Below are 15,990 nucleotides of genomic sequence, written 5' to 3'. Positions count from 1 at the left end.
TTCTTACTTTTCTGCCACCAAAATTACTAAAAACTGAATTTCAAGAGTTCGTGTTCACCTAATTATCCACCATGTCCACCAAATATTTTGCTGACAGAATCCCCTATTCTGTAAGTATAGTCTACATTCTTTTTTAATAGATTTATACATTTACATTTATAGCCATATTAAAACACAAACATGCACTCAGCTTTCCTTCTACTTCAAGAAAAAAACCAACTCTTTCCCCATGTGGAAAGGTGAGGTGGTCATTTGACAGGTTTTAGGATTCGAGAATTTCTAAAAATATTCATTGTAGACACTAGCCCCAGGTTTTGTCTACATTAAGAGAGTCACAAAAGTTCCTCCTCAATAGGTTGAAGAGTACCTCATATCAACACACAGAAGTGTCAGAGAGAGAGTTCACCAACCAAGGCTCCCCTCTTGATCCTCTCCCTAACAGGTCTCCCTCCTCAGAAATGCTTCCCTAGCTATGGTCCCTCCATGGTCCAAACTTACCCCCAAAGATTCAACTCCTCACACTGTTCCTGCTGAGAACTGCTGTCTAAGCCTGCTGTATCTGTCCTCCCTCATGCCCTCCACAGGATTCACCCTCAATTATGCCACTCACATTCATGCTGCCACCACCCCAGGCCAAGAAGTGTCCCCACTCAGTTGTGCCATTCTTGCACTGCACAGTTACCAGCTGCTGTTCTCCTGCACACACAGTGGCACCTCAGAACACTTAGTGTTCCACCAGTTCCTGGTATCATCATCCTAGCAATTACCCAGTTTACTAAGGGTTAACATGGAGCCTATATATTTTAAATTTAAACTAAAACTAAGGGTGTTTTTTGTTAACATAATAGATAGTAAATTGGCAAATATATACAGCAATACATCTCTCAAAACCTGCCAGCTACCGAACAGCTAAAACATCAAACGTGCACAATATACATCAAGTGGAAGTCAAAATTTTAATGAAAACAAACCACAAATAGCGTTACTAAGAACAAAGGGGAATTTTCATACTTGCCTGCTTACGAGACCTCATTGCTGCCTCTTCTAATGTTTCAGCAGCTTCAAACTTGCCTTGACGTTTGTAAAGTGCTCCAAGGTTCTTTAAGGTAGTTGTTACTGTTGGACTATTAAAAAAAACACATTGAAATTATTCTTAATTTACAAACACATGAAAACTCAAAAACATGAGATAAAAGCTTAGATACCATCAGTATCATCAATATTATCTGAGAATCATCTTTTAAAATATTATACTAGCATTAAATATGTGAGAGACATTAAAAATATCCTTCAAATGCATTTGAGACTCACAAAAAGTGATTGCTTAATGGTCCTGAAAACTAATACAATAACTATCCTCTGGAGCCACGCTACATGAACAGCAGCAACGGGTGCCTCAGACCAGACCTCGAGTGGTGAGAGTGTAGTTCAGTCTCCAAAATACAGTCAAACTTTGGCCACCAGTGAAACGGCCAGAAAAATATGTCAATTAGTGCCAGTATCAATGGTGGGTGTTGTAATGTGGATTAGACACTTAATTGAGATAAAAAATTCCTTTCTCGGCCTCTAGCTGGGAGCTACTTTCAGTTGCTGCATACCTCATCCAGATTTGAACCAATGATGTTGAGGGGTACGATTTCAAATTCCATTCTGAATTTCTTTGAGAACTGTGTTTCCCACCCCAACAGGAAAAAAAACCTGATTCAACAATATACCAGAACTGTTTATTATAAGTCTTAAACCAGTCAAAACCCTTGCTGAGCTTTTGTTCCAGCAGCATTTGAGCAGAAACCCTGAAGCAATAAGATAGCCTGCTATTTAAATAGCAGGCTATGACTACTTCTGTGGCACACAGTGTTTAGAACAAGAGAGAGAAGTAGGAGCAAGGAGACATTTATGACATGGCAAAATTCCTGATCAGCATGCTCCTCAATACTTCAGTTACCCGTTCTCCTCCATATTTATGTCATATTTGACTGAACAGATAAGTTTACTAGATCCAGCAATAGTTTTACTAAGTTTTAAAAGTCTCATTTGTATTACTACATCCCCCAACTAAATGCTAAGATGAATATAGAAATAAATCTCATTATTAACAGTGTCAACTATTTTGTGCAGATGATTTTGATATTATACATAACACACACACAGTATGATAGTTTTGACTCAAAATTTAAATTTGATACTGTGACAAAGTTCCTCCTCTGCCTTGGTGGGTCCAGTGCTTATTGGTGGATTTGCTCGCCTCAGAGGTTCACGGCAGCCCTCTGTTTGGCCACTTTCGTGGCTCAAATAGTTAGCCTCAGTTAGCCTCATCACTGGTCAGCATGGGGAAAAGGAAGAAGAACAATCCCCGCAGTCTCTGCTGATCCATCTAGTGGATCGGGGAACAGGCCAGAGACCTTCCCCTCTGGAGGAACCCACAGTCCAGGTCAACGCCTCTAGTATCAAGTAGGGGGGGGAATGGAGGGATGGGGGGAACCCAGGCCTGCCCTCTACTCCGGGTTCCAGCCCAGGGCCCTGTAGATTGCAGCTGTCTACAGTGGCTCCTGTAACAGCTGCGTGACAGCTACAACTCCCTCGGCTACTTCCCCATGGCCTCCTCCCAACAACTTCTTTATTCTCACCACAGGACCTTCCTCCTGATGTCTGATAATGCTTGTACTTCTCAGTCCTCCAGTAGTACACCTTCTCACTCTCAGCTTCTTGTGCCTCTTGCTCCCAGCTCCTCGCATGCACACCACAAACTGAAGTGAACTCCTTTTTTAAACCCAGGTGCCCTGATTAGCCTGCCTGTCTTGATTCTAGCAGCTTCTTGATTGGCTGCAGGTGTTCTTATCCGCCTGTCTGCCTTAATTGTTTCCAGAAAGTTCCTGATTGTTCTGGAACCTTCCCTGTTACCTTACCCAGGGAAAAGGGACCTACTTAACCTGGGGATAATATATCTGCCTTCTATCGCTTTCCTGTAGCCATCTAGCCTGACCCTGTCACAATACAGAAAAAGTTTTACCAAGCATAATACAAAAAGAAAAGTGTTCGTTGTTTCAAATTTCAGTGAAAATGTTTAAAGGCAAACAAAGCCATTTCTCACAAGATTTTGCCATTCAAACATTGTAGCTCTGTGTAGAGCATGAGAATCAAAAAGTAAATAACCAAAACAAGACTAATCTACTTGCACAGTCAACGATACAAAACAGAGAACAGCATAAGGAGTTAAAGTAGGTAGGAGGCCAGATTATGTGGCCTGCTCTACTCCCTTTGTGCCACTGCACATCAATAGCATAGTCAGAATAGAGACTGATCACATGCACAGCATATGGGAGTTCCCAGCAGGCATAGAGCTGGTATAGTAAACTCCTATATCACCCCTCCTCTGTAATTCCTGGATAAGGGGTATGTTGAAACTGGGGGAAAAGGCATGTCCAGAGTTTGCTGCATTCTACTCATCTCCAACTGACAGATGGTCTTTTGGGTGCTGTTACTAGCCACTGGAATTTAGAGATTTGCCTCAATTGGGATAAAAAAGGCCTCAGAACCAAGTCACAATCAGATCCCCAAAGACACCTTCTCTGCTGTGGCCAGCAAACATGGGCCTTGGATTTCTTAAGTATCAGTTTTAATATTAGTAACACAGATAAGAGGATTTTATTTTTAAGTGTGATTTTCAAACTGACATTTCTAAGTATTATATGTTCTGTAGTTAAAATGCTTTAAATAATATACCTACCTATCAACTTTGCAAGCTTTGTACCAACCACCATACTCTCCAAAGGACGAGCCATCTTTTTGCTTTCCCTAAATTGAAAACAGCGTGTTAAAATATAAATCTGTAACTAACAACAGAAGTTCTGAAAACAATTATTTAATCATGTCCTTACTTTGCATTCTTCTCTCTCCTCAGCATGCATCCAGATGGGTTTATTTTCATCTGGTAAAAATATAAAATAAATATTTTATAATAGCAGTGAAAGAACATTAACATTCAGGTTGAAGAAAGCAGAAGACCAACAAAAATATGGTTCTGGCAGCACACTTAGCATTTTTGACACATTACAGAAAGACTAAACAGACTAACAAAACACACGTCTACCTTTAACTGGCTTCCGAAGATAAAAGATACCTAGAAGTCAGTATTACAAAATTGCTGACAGAGTGCTATTTCTAAAAGACTTTGATGCAACCAAGTTGGTGGTAGTACATACTGACAAGAGCTTAGTCGTTTGCTAGAATACACGCATTTCTTTCTTTTATTGTGACAGCCACTGAATGCTGCAAAAGTAACAGTCTTATTGCAATGAAATGAAAATACTGCATTACAATTAGTAGTTTATAAAACGCATTCTACTGGAACAATGTACAAATAGACTGCTGACATCTTAGCTGTTAAATTTACAGTCTGTCCAATTTAAGAAGGCCAAGTTTTTCTGCATTCTTTAATTGTTTTGGCAGATGAGCTCAAATAGTTGACCATTATTTTTATCAAGTAATCTAAAATCCTATACTGAAGTATTACAATCACTGACTAGAAGATGACAAACATAGTCCTGTGTGTATACTAGTTCTTAGACACTAGAGTTTGGGGTGCTATAGAACATCCTAAAGTAGGTTAGATAGAAAAGTAGTCTGTTACATAGACTTGCTAAGTCTCACTATTTGGAAAAAAATCCTCGTTTTGGATTAATTTTTATGCAGTCATCAAAGTCATTCCTCCTTAGGATGGATTTTGCAGTATGTTTCAATAAAATCTAAAATTTATTTTGAGAAGTATAAAAAAGAAATCCTACTTTTCAGTTGTACACCAAATCCTTACCATCTACAGAGCCAAATTCCCTTTCATGTGCACGAGTAAGAATCTCTTTGTATAAAGTTTCTGCTTGTTTAAATTTTCCCTGTTTCAGATAGCAGGATGCCTAAAAAATAATATGAAGGTATCAGCATAGGAAAACTTTTGATTTATCTTTTAAAGACAGAACGTATCCATAATTACATGCTTGTTGAATAAAGCAACATTATTTCCTCCTGGAGGAATTCTGAGCCAAAAATGCAAAATTCGCATTATTTTGACAAATAAAATATGCAATATAATCACACCAGTTTCACTTTTTTGGTAATTTATTTTTACTACCATACAGAAAAAAAATCACAATAAAACTGTTCAGCATTTCCTAAACACAAGAAAGTTAAGTTACAAATACTTGGTAACCAATACCTTGCATTCCAGTTATAATCCTGGATTTTCATTTAAATTACATTACTTTAATTTTGGTGTACGGTGTTCTGTAGGGTAGAATGTCGCTTTAAATTGCTCAGACTTTCACACTTAAAAGTCAGACAGTTTTGCTTATCATGGTCCTGTATTTTTTTTTTTTTAAATGGAAAAGTAAAATAGATCCCGAGCTGTAATCTAACCCCATTGTGCTTCTCTGGCACATGAAAAAAAAAGCCAGAAAGCACATAGACCTTCCTAGCTGAGGATTCAAGTTACTGTTATTTACAATAAGGCTCCTTTACACCACTCTGGCAAGGTAAAGGAGCCTTAATTGATTAAGAATGGGAACAATTAACTAAGAATGGGAACATTAATAGCCTGCCTCCTTAGGGCTAGTCTACACTGGCAACATTAAAGAGCTCTAAAAAATCCCACCTCCACAAGGGGCCTAGCTACCAGCGCTGGGAACCACGGCGCTGGTGCACTGTCTACACTGGCACTTTACAGTGTTGAAACTTGTTGCACTCAGGGGTGTGTTTTTCCCACCCAAGAGCGAGAAAGTTGCAGCGCTGCGAAGTGCCAATGCAAACAAGCCCTGAGACTTGTTCGCATGCACCAAGACCTACCCCCTTAACATCTCTCCAGGGACATACGTAGGCCCAGCCTCCCTCCTCCCACCCCAGTGATTCCTCTGCTGCCAGCTGCTCCCAGCAAACACCCCAGGGCTGCTGGGGAATGGTATGTGGGGGGGTGTTGCTCAGATTTCTTTGCTTCCCCATATTTCTCAGGGGAGCCAAGAAATCTGCAGAAGATATGACTTCTGCGCCAAGGAGTAATTATTTTAGCACATCAGAAAAAACAAAGCTTAAGTTTTCCTATTTTTACTTTATGTTACAAACTTACCAGATTATTCTTTGTTTTTGCTACATTTGGGTCATCTGGTCCTAGTTTAGTTTGGTAGATCTCAAGTGCCCTTTGATAGTAGTACTCCACCTCTTCATATTTACCCTGATTCTGACACAGTAAGGCCAGGTTATTTAACTGTTTGGCAACATCTGGGTGATCCTTCCCCAGGACCTGGAAATGAAGGTACCATACATTAAACATTCCCCATTTATTGTATTAGATTTTAAAGAAGCAAGATCTTAAAATGATCTTCCACAACTTTTTTCTTTCTAATTTCAATATCAGACTACATTCTTTTACTTTAGCAGTTTACACTGCTCATACTTTTCTATAATTAAGATTTAGTCACTATTTTCATTATAAATTCCATTTTTTAGTTGAGAGTGGAGGAGGGCCCCGTTTACATTAGGTAAACACTAAGACTCCTCTTGGCTGACATGGCAAATAAGGTCTCAATTAGGCATCTAATTTTCAACCATTTTCACAAAAATCACATTGTTTAGACATTTTCCATTAATAGTAAATTTTAAAAGATTCTTTTGTGCACTCAATCAAGATTCAAAGTTAAACTGAAATTTTATAGGCTAAGATTACAATGTATTAGAAAAACTAATGTTTGTTAAATAAACTTCTCAGTACGGCTTCCAAAAAGTCCGTTGCATGAATATATTCCAATAAGTTTTAGGATATCTTTCAGTCTCACAAAGAAGAAATATTCTATTTTTTTCTAGTTTGCATTGTGTTACACACAATCATTTGGTCAGCAATTATATGTTGTTTTGCCAATGAGTAGTCAACCTGAAAGTGAGGGAAGCACAACAGAATTTTTCTAAATGTATACATTTAGTTATTCTCCAATTCCTATACTACTGTATATAACCAGGGTCTTGTGTATTCTGCAATTCCATGGCTATGGAATTTGCTCTAGAATACAAACTTCTGTTTGAAAGAAAACAGTTTCTAGCTCTTACGATTATGAAGAAACTCTTACAAACTTGAACTGAGTGTAAGCCAATGCAATGATGTCCTGTTGATTTTTCTCTACACTCCATTTTCTTCTGAAATAAGATCATAGAATCATAGAATATCAGGGTTGGAAGGGACCTCACGAGGTCATCTAGTCCAACCCCCTGCTCAAGCAGGACCAATCCCCAACTAAATCATCCCAGCCAGGGCTTTGTCAAGCCTGACCTTGAAAAACCTCTAAGGAAGGAGATTCCACCACCTCCCTAGGTAACCCATTCCAGTGCTTCACCACCCTCCTAGTGAAAAAGTTTTTCCTAACATCCAACTTAAACCTCCCCCACTGCAACTTGACACCATTACTCCTTGTTCTGTCATCTGGTACCACTGAGAACAGTCTAGAGCCATCCTCTTTGGAACCCCCCTTCAGATAGTTGAAAGCAGCTATCAAATCCCCTGATTCTTCTCTTCTGCAGACTAAACAATCCCAGTTCCCTCAGCCTCTCCTCATAAGTCATGTGTTCCAGACCCCTAATCATTTTTGTTGCCTTCCGCTGGACTCTTTCCAATTTTTCCACAACCTTCTTGTAGTGTGGGGCCCAAAACTGGACACAGTATTCCAGATGAGGCCTCACCAAAGTTGAATAGAAGGGAATGATCACATCCTCTCCATCTGCTGGCAATGCCCCTACTTATACAGCCCAAAATGCCATTAGCCTTCCTGGCAACAAGGGAACACTGACTTATATCCAGCTTCTCATCCACTGTAACACCTAGGTCCTTTTCTGCAGAACTGCTGCCTAGCCATTCGGTCCCTACTCTGTAGTGCAGAACTCTGCACTTGTCCTTGTTGACCCTCATCAGATTTCTTTTGGCCCAATCCTCCAATTTGTCTAGGTTACTCTGGACCCTATCCCTACCCTCCAGCTATCACTCCTCCCAGTTTAGTGTTATCTGGAAACTTGCTGAGGGTGCAGTCCACACCATCCTCCAGATCATTAATGAAGATATTGAACAAAACCGGTCCCAGGACCGACCCTTGGGGTACTCCGCTTGATACCAGCTGCCAACTAGACATGGAGCCATTGATCACTACCCCTTCAGCCCGACAATCTAGCCAGCTTTCTATCCACCTTATCATCCATGCATCCAGCCCATACACTTCTTTAACTTGCTGGCAAGAATACCGTGGGAGACAGTATCAAAAGCTCTGCTAAAGTCAAGGAATAACACATCCACTGCTTTCCCCTCATCCTCAGAGCCAGTTATCTTGTCATAGAAGGCAATTAGGTTAGTCAGGCATGACTTGCCCTTGGTGAATACATGCTGACTGTTCCTGAATCACTTTCCTCTCATCTAAGTGCTTCAGAATTGATTCCTTGAGGACCTGCTCTATGATTTTTCCAAGGACTGAGGTGAGGCTGACTGGCCTGTAGTTCCTAGGATCCTCCTTCTTCCCTTTTTTAAAGATGGGCACTACATTATCCTTTTTCCAGTTGTCTGGGACCTCCCCTGATCGCCATGAGTTTTCAAAGATAATGGCCAATGGTTCTGCAATCACATCCGCCAACTCCTTTAGCACCCTCGGATGCAGTGCATCCGGTCCCATGGACTTGTGCTCGTCCAGCTTTTCTAAATAGTCCCGAACCACTTCTTTCTCCACAGAGGGCTGGTCACCTCCTCCCCATGCTGTGCTGCCCAGTGCAGCAGTCTGGGAGCTGACCTTGTTCATGAAGACAGAGGCAAAAAAAGCATTGAATACATTAGCATTTTCCACATCCTCTGTCACTAGGTTGCCTCCCTCATTCAGTAAGGGGCCCACACTTTCCTTGGCTTTCTTCTTGTTGCTAACATACCTGAAGAAACCCTTCTTGTTACTCTTAACATCTCTTGCTAGCTGCAACTCCAGGCGTGATTTGGCCTTTCTGATTTCACTCCTGCATGCCTGAGCAATAATTTTATACTCCTCCCTAGTCATTTGTTCAATCTTCCACTTCTTGTAAGCTTCTTTTTTGTGTTTAAGATCAGCAAGGATTTCACTATTAAGCCAAGCTGGTCACCTGCCATATTTACTATTCTTTCTACACATCGGGATGGTTTGTTCCTGCAACCTCAATAAAGATTCTTTAAAATACAGCCAGCTCTCCTGGACTCTTTTCTCCCTCATGTTATTCTCCCAGGGGATCCTGCCCATCAGTTCCCTGAGGGAGTCAAAGTCTGCTTTTCTGAAGTCCAGGGTCAGCATTCTGCTGCTCTCCTTTCTTCCTTGTGTCAGGATCCTGAACTCAACCATCTCATGGTCACGGCCTCCCAGGTTCCCATCCACTTTTCTCCCACAACTCCTCTACTTTCAGTGAAGTGCCACCAACGTCAGCAATAGCTGGAGTGCTAGTGAACAGGATTAAAAAACATGGTGGCAAGAACTCCAGCAGGCAATTTACAGTAGCACTCACACTACAGCTAGCATCAGTGGGAGACTGACACAAAACTTCAGCATAGAAGTCTGCAAGAAGCCTGAAACAGTAGCCCTGAGAAATGAGGACTACCCCATTCATTTCAACGTTATGAACTCTGATGTCCAGATAGTACAATTTAAATCTTAACATTGTAACTATCATTGTTGACCATTTTAATATCAAGTTGACAGGCTTGCCTGACAAATGAAAATTGCCCCTCAACTTTTCCAGGTGACCAAAGCACAAGTTGTTTTTTTCCCAAATAATAACCCTGCATCTCCTTTGACAACTTCTATAATAGTTATGTATTTGCAATACAATATCTCACACCGCATTAAAATTTACAGACAGTATGAAACAAATTGATTTGCACAGCAGATTAAAATATCACAGGATTACTTTAGCAACTGTATTATTCATTTTCATATTTAATTCAGTAAAAACCTCATTTTCAATAATATTTGAAGCTGATGCAGACTTCTCTATTTCAAATGGATTACTCAGAAAGTACAGAGTAATGGGTGGGGGGGTTCCTATCAGATAGAAATTTTTTTTGTCTTAATTCTTCCTGTTTCCTGGATTCTAAAACAATTGTTTGAGTTAGTCTATTTACATTAATGCCAGGTCAACAATTATCTCTATCAGGATTAAAACATTTTAAACAGCATTCAAGTAAACTAGTCAGCATGTATATGGCTTTGCACTTACCACAGTTTAAGGATTTCCCTATAATAGCTATAAAAAGCCTAACATTTTTTTATATATCTGTGGATTATTCAATTAGATCCTAATTGGGGGGCAACAAAATAATTCATAACAGGAGATGTAGTTTTCAAGTAATAGAATAACTTCAAAAACATACAGCTTACTTAACCAGTTTTAACATACTGCAGTGCAGACAGCCAGACAAATGCACTGGAATAAGCATTTTCACTCTCTGCTGCAGTACAACTTGAGATATTTAAATGGCATACATTTATTTTGTATTCAAATGCTCTAGTCAACCCAATAGGAACATATCTAAATGTCCTTTTCCTGCAGCGTTGCTCTTACTTTACAGTTATTGCACAACTTTAGAATACACCCAAAGTCTCTCAAGATTTTGAAGTTAATTTTCTTAAAACAATTTTGTATTTTAAGAAGTTGTATAACTCTATCCAAGGTATTTAGTATTGCTTGGTACGTCTAATCAACCAAAATACGAGAGACTGAGTTTTTTTCTAAAAAGCAGAAGTTGAAGTTCACAAAAAATAAATATCCATTGTCAGGCTTCCGTTTTTCACTCTGTACCTTTTCTCTGATCTCCAAAGCTCTCTTACACAAAGGTTCTGCCTCCTTGTACTTTCCTCGTTTACCATAAAGCACTGCAAGATTGTTTAGGGTAGCTGCCACCTGTCAACAGCAGAAAAACATTAAATATGAAGTGAATACCTGGTGAAAGAATGAACCAGTTGAAATATATTTACAGTGGACTGCTGCATTCATATCCTCTATGTACAGTGAAGGCCTCTTGCAAAAATCACTGCATTAAGAAATAACTCTTAAATGAGAACACAGAAAACTGTGAAATGTATTTAATTAGCCCGCTGAAATGTGATTAAATGCATAAAAATGCTCTATATATGACAACTCAGAAATAAAGCTATTTTACATAAATCCAGATTCACAGAGTTGCCCACTGTAACATAGGTTATATGAAGCAATACATCACCAAATTAAATTTTAAAAGTGACTTGAGCACCAACAGCTTGATTGGAATGATCTGTTTTATTTTAAACAGAGGCAGTAAAATCAGAAGTACAATTTCTATATGAATTCAGCAACTGAATTGTTTAAAATAAGCTAATTAAAATATTCCTTCAGAAGTTAATTTTTTCCACATACAGACCATGCAACTCGATTCATAATCAAATAAATGTGGCAGCAGAGTAATTTTGGGGTGAAAGAGTTTTAAATGAATAAAATGCTCAAAGACAGGTTAAATATTGAAAGAACACAGAATATTATATTGTGGCCTCCTACCTGTACTGTTTAGTGACAAGCCAGATCTTAAATGTTCCTGTTGAGTTTAATATTAGAATAAGTTGGGCAGGGGAAGAAAAAAAAAAGTGTCAGTGAAAAACACAACTAAAAATATGAAAATCAGATATACAAACCGCTGGATGATCTCTGCCCAAAGTCTTTTCACGAATAGCCAAGGCATCATTCAAGAGGTTTGCTGCATCTTTGTATTTGTTCTGGTCCCTAAATTTTAGAAAACCATAATTAACACTTTACTCTGTTTCACAAAAAAAGGAAGTAGCATTCAAATAAATCTTGTAATATAATAAACGGCAAAAGTAGGAGTTGACTTCAGTGTCAGGGTAGGAATGCTGTAGTACAGAAGAGAAGGGTTCAAATGCAGACTCAGTGCAAAAAACTAAGTAGTTTTTTGAGGGACTGGAAATGAACTATCTGCACATGTACATCTTGCCACCCAATTTACAACAGCATTAGCATAACCCAAGAGGTAGTTGTCTGACTGTCTTCTCAATGATCTAGGATGGATGGATAGTTTAAGTTTCAAAATGAATAATAGCATTCCAAAAACTGAGGTATGGAAGGATATTCAGGAACTCATCCAGACCCTGGTGTACTATGGCATGACAGAGCAGGTCAAGTGCCCATGTGATACCAAATAAAAAATTTAGAACCTACAAAATTGTCAAAAACATTTTTATAGCAGTTCCAGCATTAAGGCCTCTAGTCAACTTTACAGAAACAAAGAAGTTTAGTTAATGGAGAATTTAAATGTATATCAGAATACCAACCTGTACACCAAAGCAAGTATGTTTAGCATAGTGGCAACATCTGGATGATCATGACCTGAAGTCTTCTCCAGATCTTCAAGTGCTTGTTTACACAGGGGTACAGCAACCTCGTATCTACCTTGGGAAGCATACTGGATAACCAGATTATGAAGAGTCCTTAATCTTGCTGGAATTTCATAGCCACCTTGTTGAGCAGCTGCTGCAGCACTGCTATGCTGCTGTTGAACTGCAAAAAGAAGGCAACCTATCTGAAACCATTTTGAAATAAAAATCCATGCTCCCCAGAAACTAGACACTAAAATTAATCTAATTGTTTTAAAGTGTGGTTCTGTTCTGAAACACGACTGTAAAAAATGGCACTCCCATACTAAGCAGATTTTCTCCCTGTCAGTATTCCGACTGACACATAGTTCACTCCCATTTATCCAAATGGCCTGGGGGACATCTGAAAGTTTTGGAAAACTGGGAGTTCGGATAAACAAAAGTGCTATTTTGATCTCTTCTTTCCACTGATCTAGAAATACAGGAGCGAAGGGAGTAATGCTGATGTTTGCTTAATATTTTGTACTTTCAGTAAAGAGTAAAAAACAATGTTAATGTGATTGAGTAAATTAAAAACACCAAAATTGTATTAAAACCACTGTGGACATCATTTATTCTGATTAATTCAAATTAAACAATTTAATATGTCCTGACAATGTGTTACTGCTGATAAAATGGGATTAGGCCTCAGTAACAACAGGTAACCACTCAAAACCAATATACAAATACAAAGCTGTTGATTAGTGCTACAAGCTAACCAACAGGTTTCAGAGTAACAGCTGAATTAGTCTGTATTCGCAAAAAGAAAAGGAGTACTTGTGGCACCTTAGAGACTAACCAATTTATTTGAGCATAAGCTTTCGTGAGCTACAGCTCACTTCATCGGATGCATCCGATGCTTATGCTCAAATAAATTGGTTAGTCTCTAAGGTGCCACAAGTACTCCTTTTCTTCAAGCTAACCGAGAAGTTATTAGCAAGTTATTAACATTGGGCTAACTGGGGGACATACTGTGGATTTGGATAACTAGGATTTTCAGATAAAGAGAATTCAGGTAATGTAATACAGTATAATTCCAGTTATGAACAAGTATGTATTTTTTACTACTTTTTACTCCTTTTAGCCCTGTGAGCCAATAAAAGCTACGGGGAGAGAGGTGGGATCTATTCTGATTCACACAGCAATGGAATTATTAACAAAGCTCCAATTTTAGGGCCAAATTCTGTCCTCAGTTACAGCTACTAAAGGTCCAAGTTACCCAGGGGGAAGAGGAGGGGAAGACAAGCAACACCAGCCAGCCACAGGAAGGTGACTAGAGTTCGTCTACTCTTCCTCCCTTATCCCCTTGCTCCAGGAGTATGAAGTCTCAGTAGTCATCTTCTTCCGCATGCCCTACCCTCCTCTCCAACCACTCTTTCAGTGGTGGCCTATAAAAGCACTATGCTACCCTAGAAGGGATGCCAATAGCGGTAGCAGCAAGAGAAAAGGGAAGCAAGCCTTTACAACCAGCCTCTTCAATTTGTTTGCTACTCCTTTGAAATCTGCTCACCTGGTTCTCTACCCCCAACTCATGGCAGCTGCATCTCCATCCCAGAACCAGGAGGAAATAGCCTGTTGCCCCCTCCTCTCCATACAAGTTTCTGTGAGGGCTATAAAGGTCTCCTCCAATGTAGAACCACATTGATTCCAGAAACTGAAAGCAAAGGACCAGAGCTCCAGCAGTGACAGCCTGGCTTTCTGCGCTCCTCTGCCCCTACCAAACAAAGGGACACTTTCACAGCCCTGGCAAACTCTAATGTCAGTGGAATCATTCAGTTCAAAACAAACTACTGCTGTTACATTTGCAAATTCTTGCCCAACCCTCCTCTCCATGCCCATTATACTTCACACTCTGATCTTCTTCCCCTTTCTGCCCACTGCCCTCCCTTCCAGTGATTCTCAACCTATTTACCACTGTGGGCCATATCCAATACTACCTGCATGGCCCTGAGGATGTCACATTGGCTGCAGCTGTGTGCTGATGGGGCTGCAAGCAGCCCATGGGCCAAGAACCACTGCTTTAGCTACTAGTATTTTCCCTTCTCCATTCCTAAGATAACCCAAACAAGCAAAAAAATTGATTACGATGTTTTTGTCTTTCAAATATGTGATAAACAAGATGCATATGATAAACCATCTGTATGTTCTTGTAATTATAACCTTTGTTTTCTAGCCCCATTCCACCTATCCCCTTCGGGTTTGCCTTCATCAAATTACATCTTGACAACCATGAGGACTATGGGCTTCTCTTCATGTACATGCTACAGCTGCACCAGTGTAGCAGTGCTACTGTAGCACTTTAATGCAGATGCTCCTATGCCAACAGGACAGCTTCTCCTGTCACCGTAGTTAATCCACCACCCCAAGAGGCAGTAGCTATTTTGACAAGAGAGGCTCTCCCGTCAACATAGCACTGTCTATGCGGGGGGTTAGGTTAGTATAACTACATCGCTCAAGGATGTGGACTTTTCGCATCCTTGAGTAATGTCATTATATCGATATAGGTCTGTAGTGTGGACCTGTCCTATCTCTCTAGCAAGTTCAACACCCTGCCTAGCATAGGGAGGAAGATGTAGACTTAGTTGATAATCCAGGGATGAAACCAGGCATCTACCACCAGAGCCTAAAGAACACAAGCACCTTTCGACAGGTGGTCAAAAGAGTCACCTAAAGACCGTCCTGCTTTCTAGCTGACCAAATAAATGGTGGATGGACTGGACAGCTGTGGGTATGGCTCTGCAGTTCAACATAAGTGTTACCAGTATGTGGACTTCAAAGAAGCCTAGAAGATGAGCTTCAGCCCAAAATAAAATCTTAATGATTTTCTCTACTATTCCTTTCAAGCCCCACACAATACACATCACAATTGCTGCATCTGAAGAGAAACCTGATTCAGGTGACTATCACCAACAGGTCTCCATAGCAATTCTGTTTTAGATTTTATAGAACCAGTCTCACACTCTTGTTGATTTACATTTTTTAAAGCCTCGGTATTTCAGTAAACAATTCCTAACCATCAACAATTTAACTGAACTACCATATAAGGACTGCAAGCACCAAGGAAACACCCCCCACTGCCCAGACATCCCAGCACTGGACCCCAGATGGCTACTCCCCTCCTCCTTTGCAGGGTGGGAGAAAGCACTGCAGCCATCTAGCAGGGGGACATGCAAGCATGCCTTCAAAATATTTTTTGAACTCAGGTCGGGTTTGGAGTTTTTGTTGTTGTTACCTCATTCCCCTGTCATTCTTCTATGGTTCTCAACACATCCCTCTTCTCTTTGCATCACAACAACATCTCTTCTCTTCCTCCCTCCTCTACCCCTCACACTAGCTCCATTTCCCCTCCTTTATTACCCTCACCCCATAACAATTCTCACTAACTATACCTACTTCTCTTCTTCTCTCTAGTCCAATCTCCCTTCTCTTCCCACCATCACAAAACCAAATCACACATCCACACCTCGTCTGCTGCCACCTCCTCATCTTTGGTGACCTTTGTTCCAATCCTGGCATTCCCTCCCTCATCAACTTCTTTACCTCCCACACCTCTCCCTCCCATCAA

At 40.1% G+C, this 15,990-nt stretch overlaps 1 protein-coding gene across 5 annotated transcripts in view; it reads right to left on the bottom strand.

The window, feature by feature from the left end:
• KLC1 (kinesin light chain 1) overlaps positions 1 to 15,990 on the bottom strand; it is a 62,779-nt gene that overhangs the window by 35,598 nt on the left and 11,191 nt on the right. For all 5 annotated transcript variants that reach the window (XM_073349766.1, XM_073349768.1, XM_073349767.1 and 2 more), the window contains exons 4-11: positions 12,345 to 12,570; positions 11,691 to 11,778; positions 10,825 to 10,926; positions 6,113 to 6,286; positions 4,811 to 4,910; positions 3,879 to 3,928; positions 3,728 to 3,795; positions 1,016 to 1,124 (exon numbers count right to left, since the gene is read on the bottom strand). In XM_073349766.1, the coding sequence (XP_073205867.1) occupies positions 1,016 to 1,124; positions 3,728 to 3,795; positions 3,879 to 3,928; positions 4,811 to 4,910; positions 6,113 to 6,286; positions 10,825 to 10,926; positions 11,691 to 11,778; positions 12,345 to 12,570 (917 nt within the window). The remainder of the gene's footprint in view (positions 1 to 1,015; positions 1,125 to 3,727; positions 3,796 to 3,878; positions 3,929 to 4,810; positions 4,911 to 6,112; positions 6,287 to 10,824; positions 10,927 to 11,690; positions 11,779 to 12,344; positions 12,571 to 15,990) is intronic.

This window comes from Lepidochelys kempii, chromosome 6 (assembly GCF_965140265.1).
Source record: "Lepidochelys kempii isolate rLepKem1 chromosome 6, rLepKem1.hap2, whole genome shotgun sequence".
NCBI lineage: Eukaryota > Metazoa > Chordata > Testudines > Cheloniidae > Lepidochelys > Lepidochelys kempii.
The sequence above is the reverse complement of the archived record's forward strand: the minus strand, read 5'-3'. Positions and strand labels throughout refer to the sequence as shown.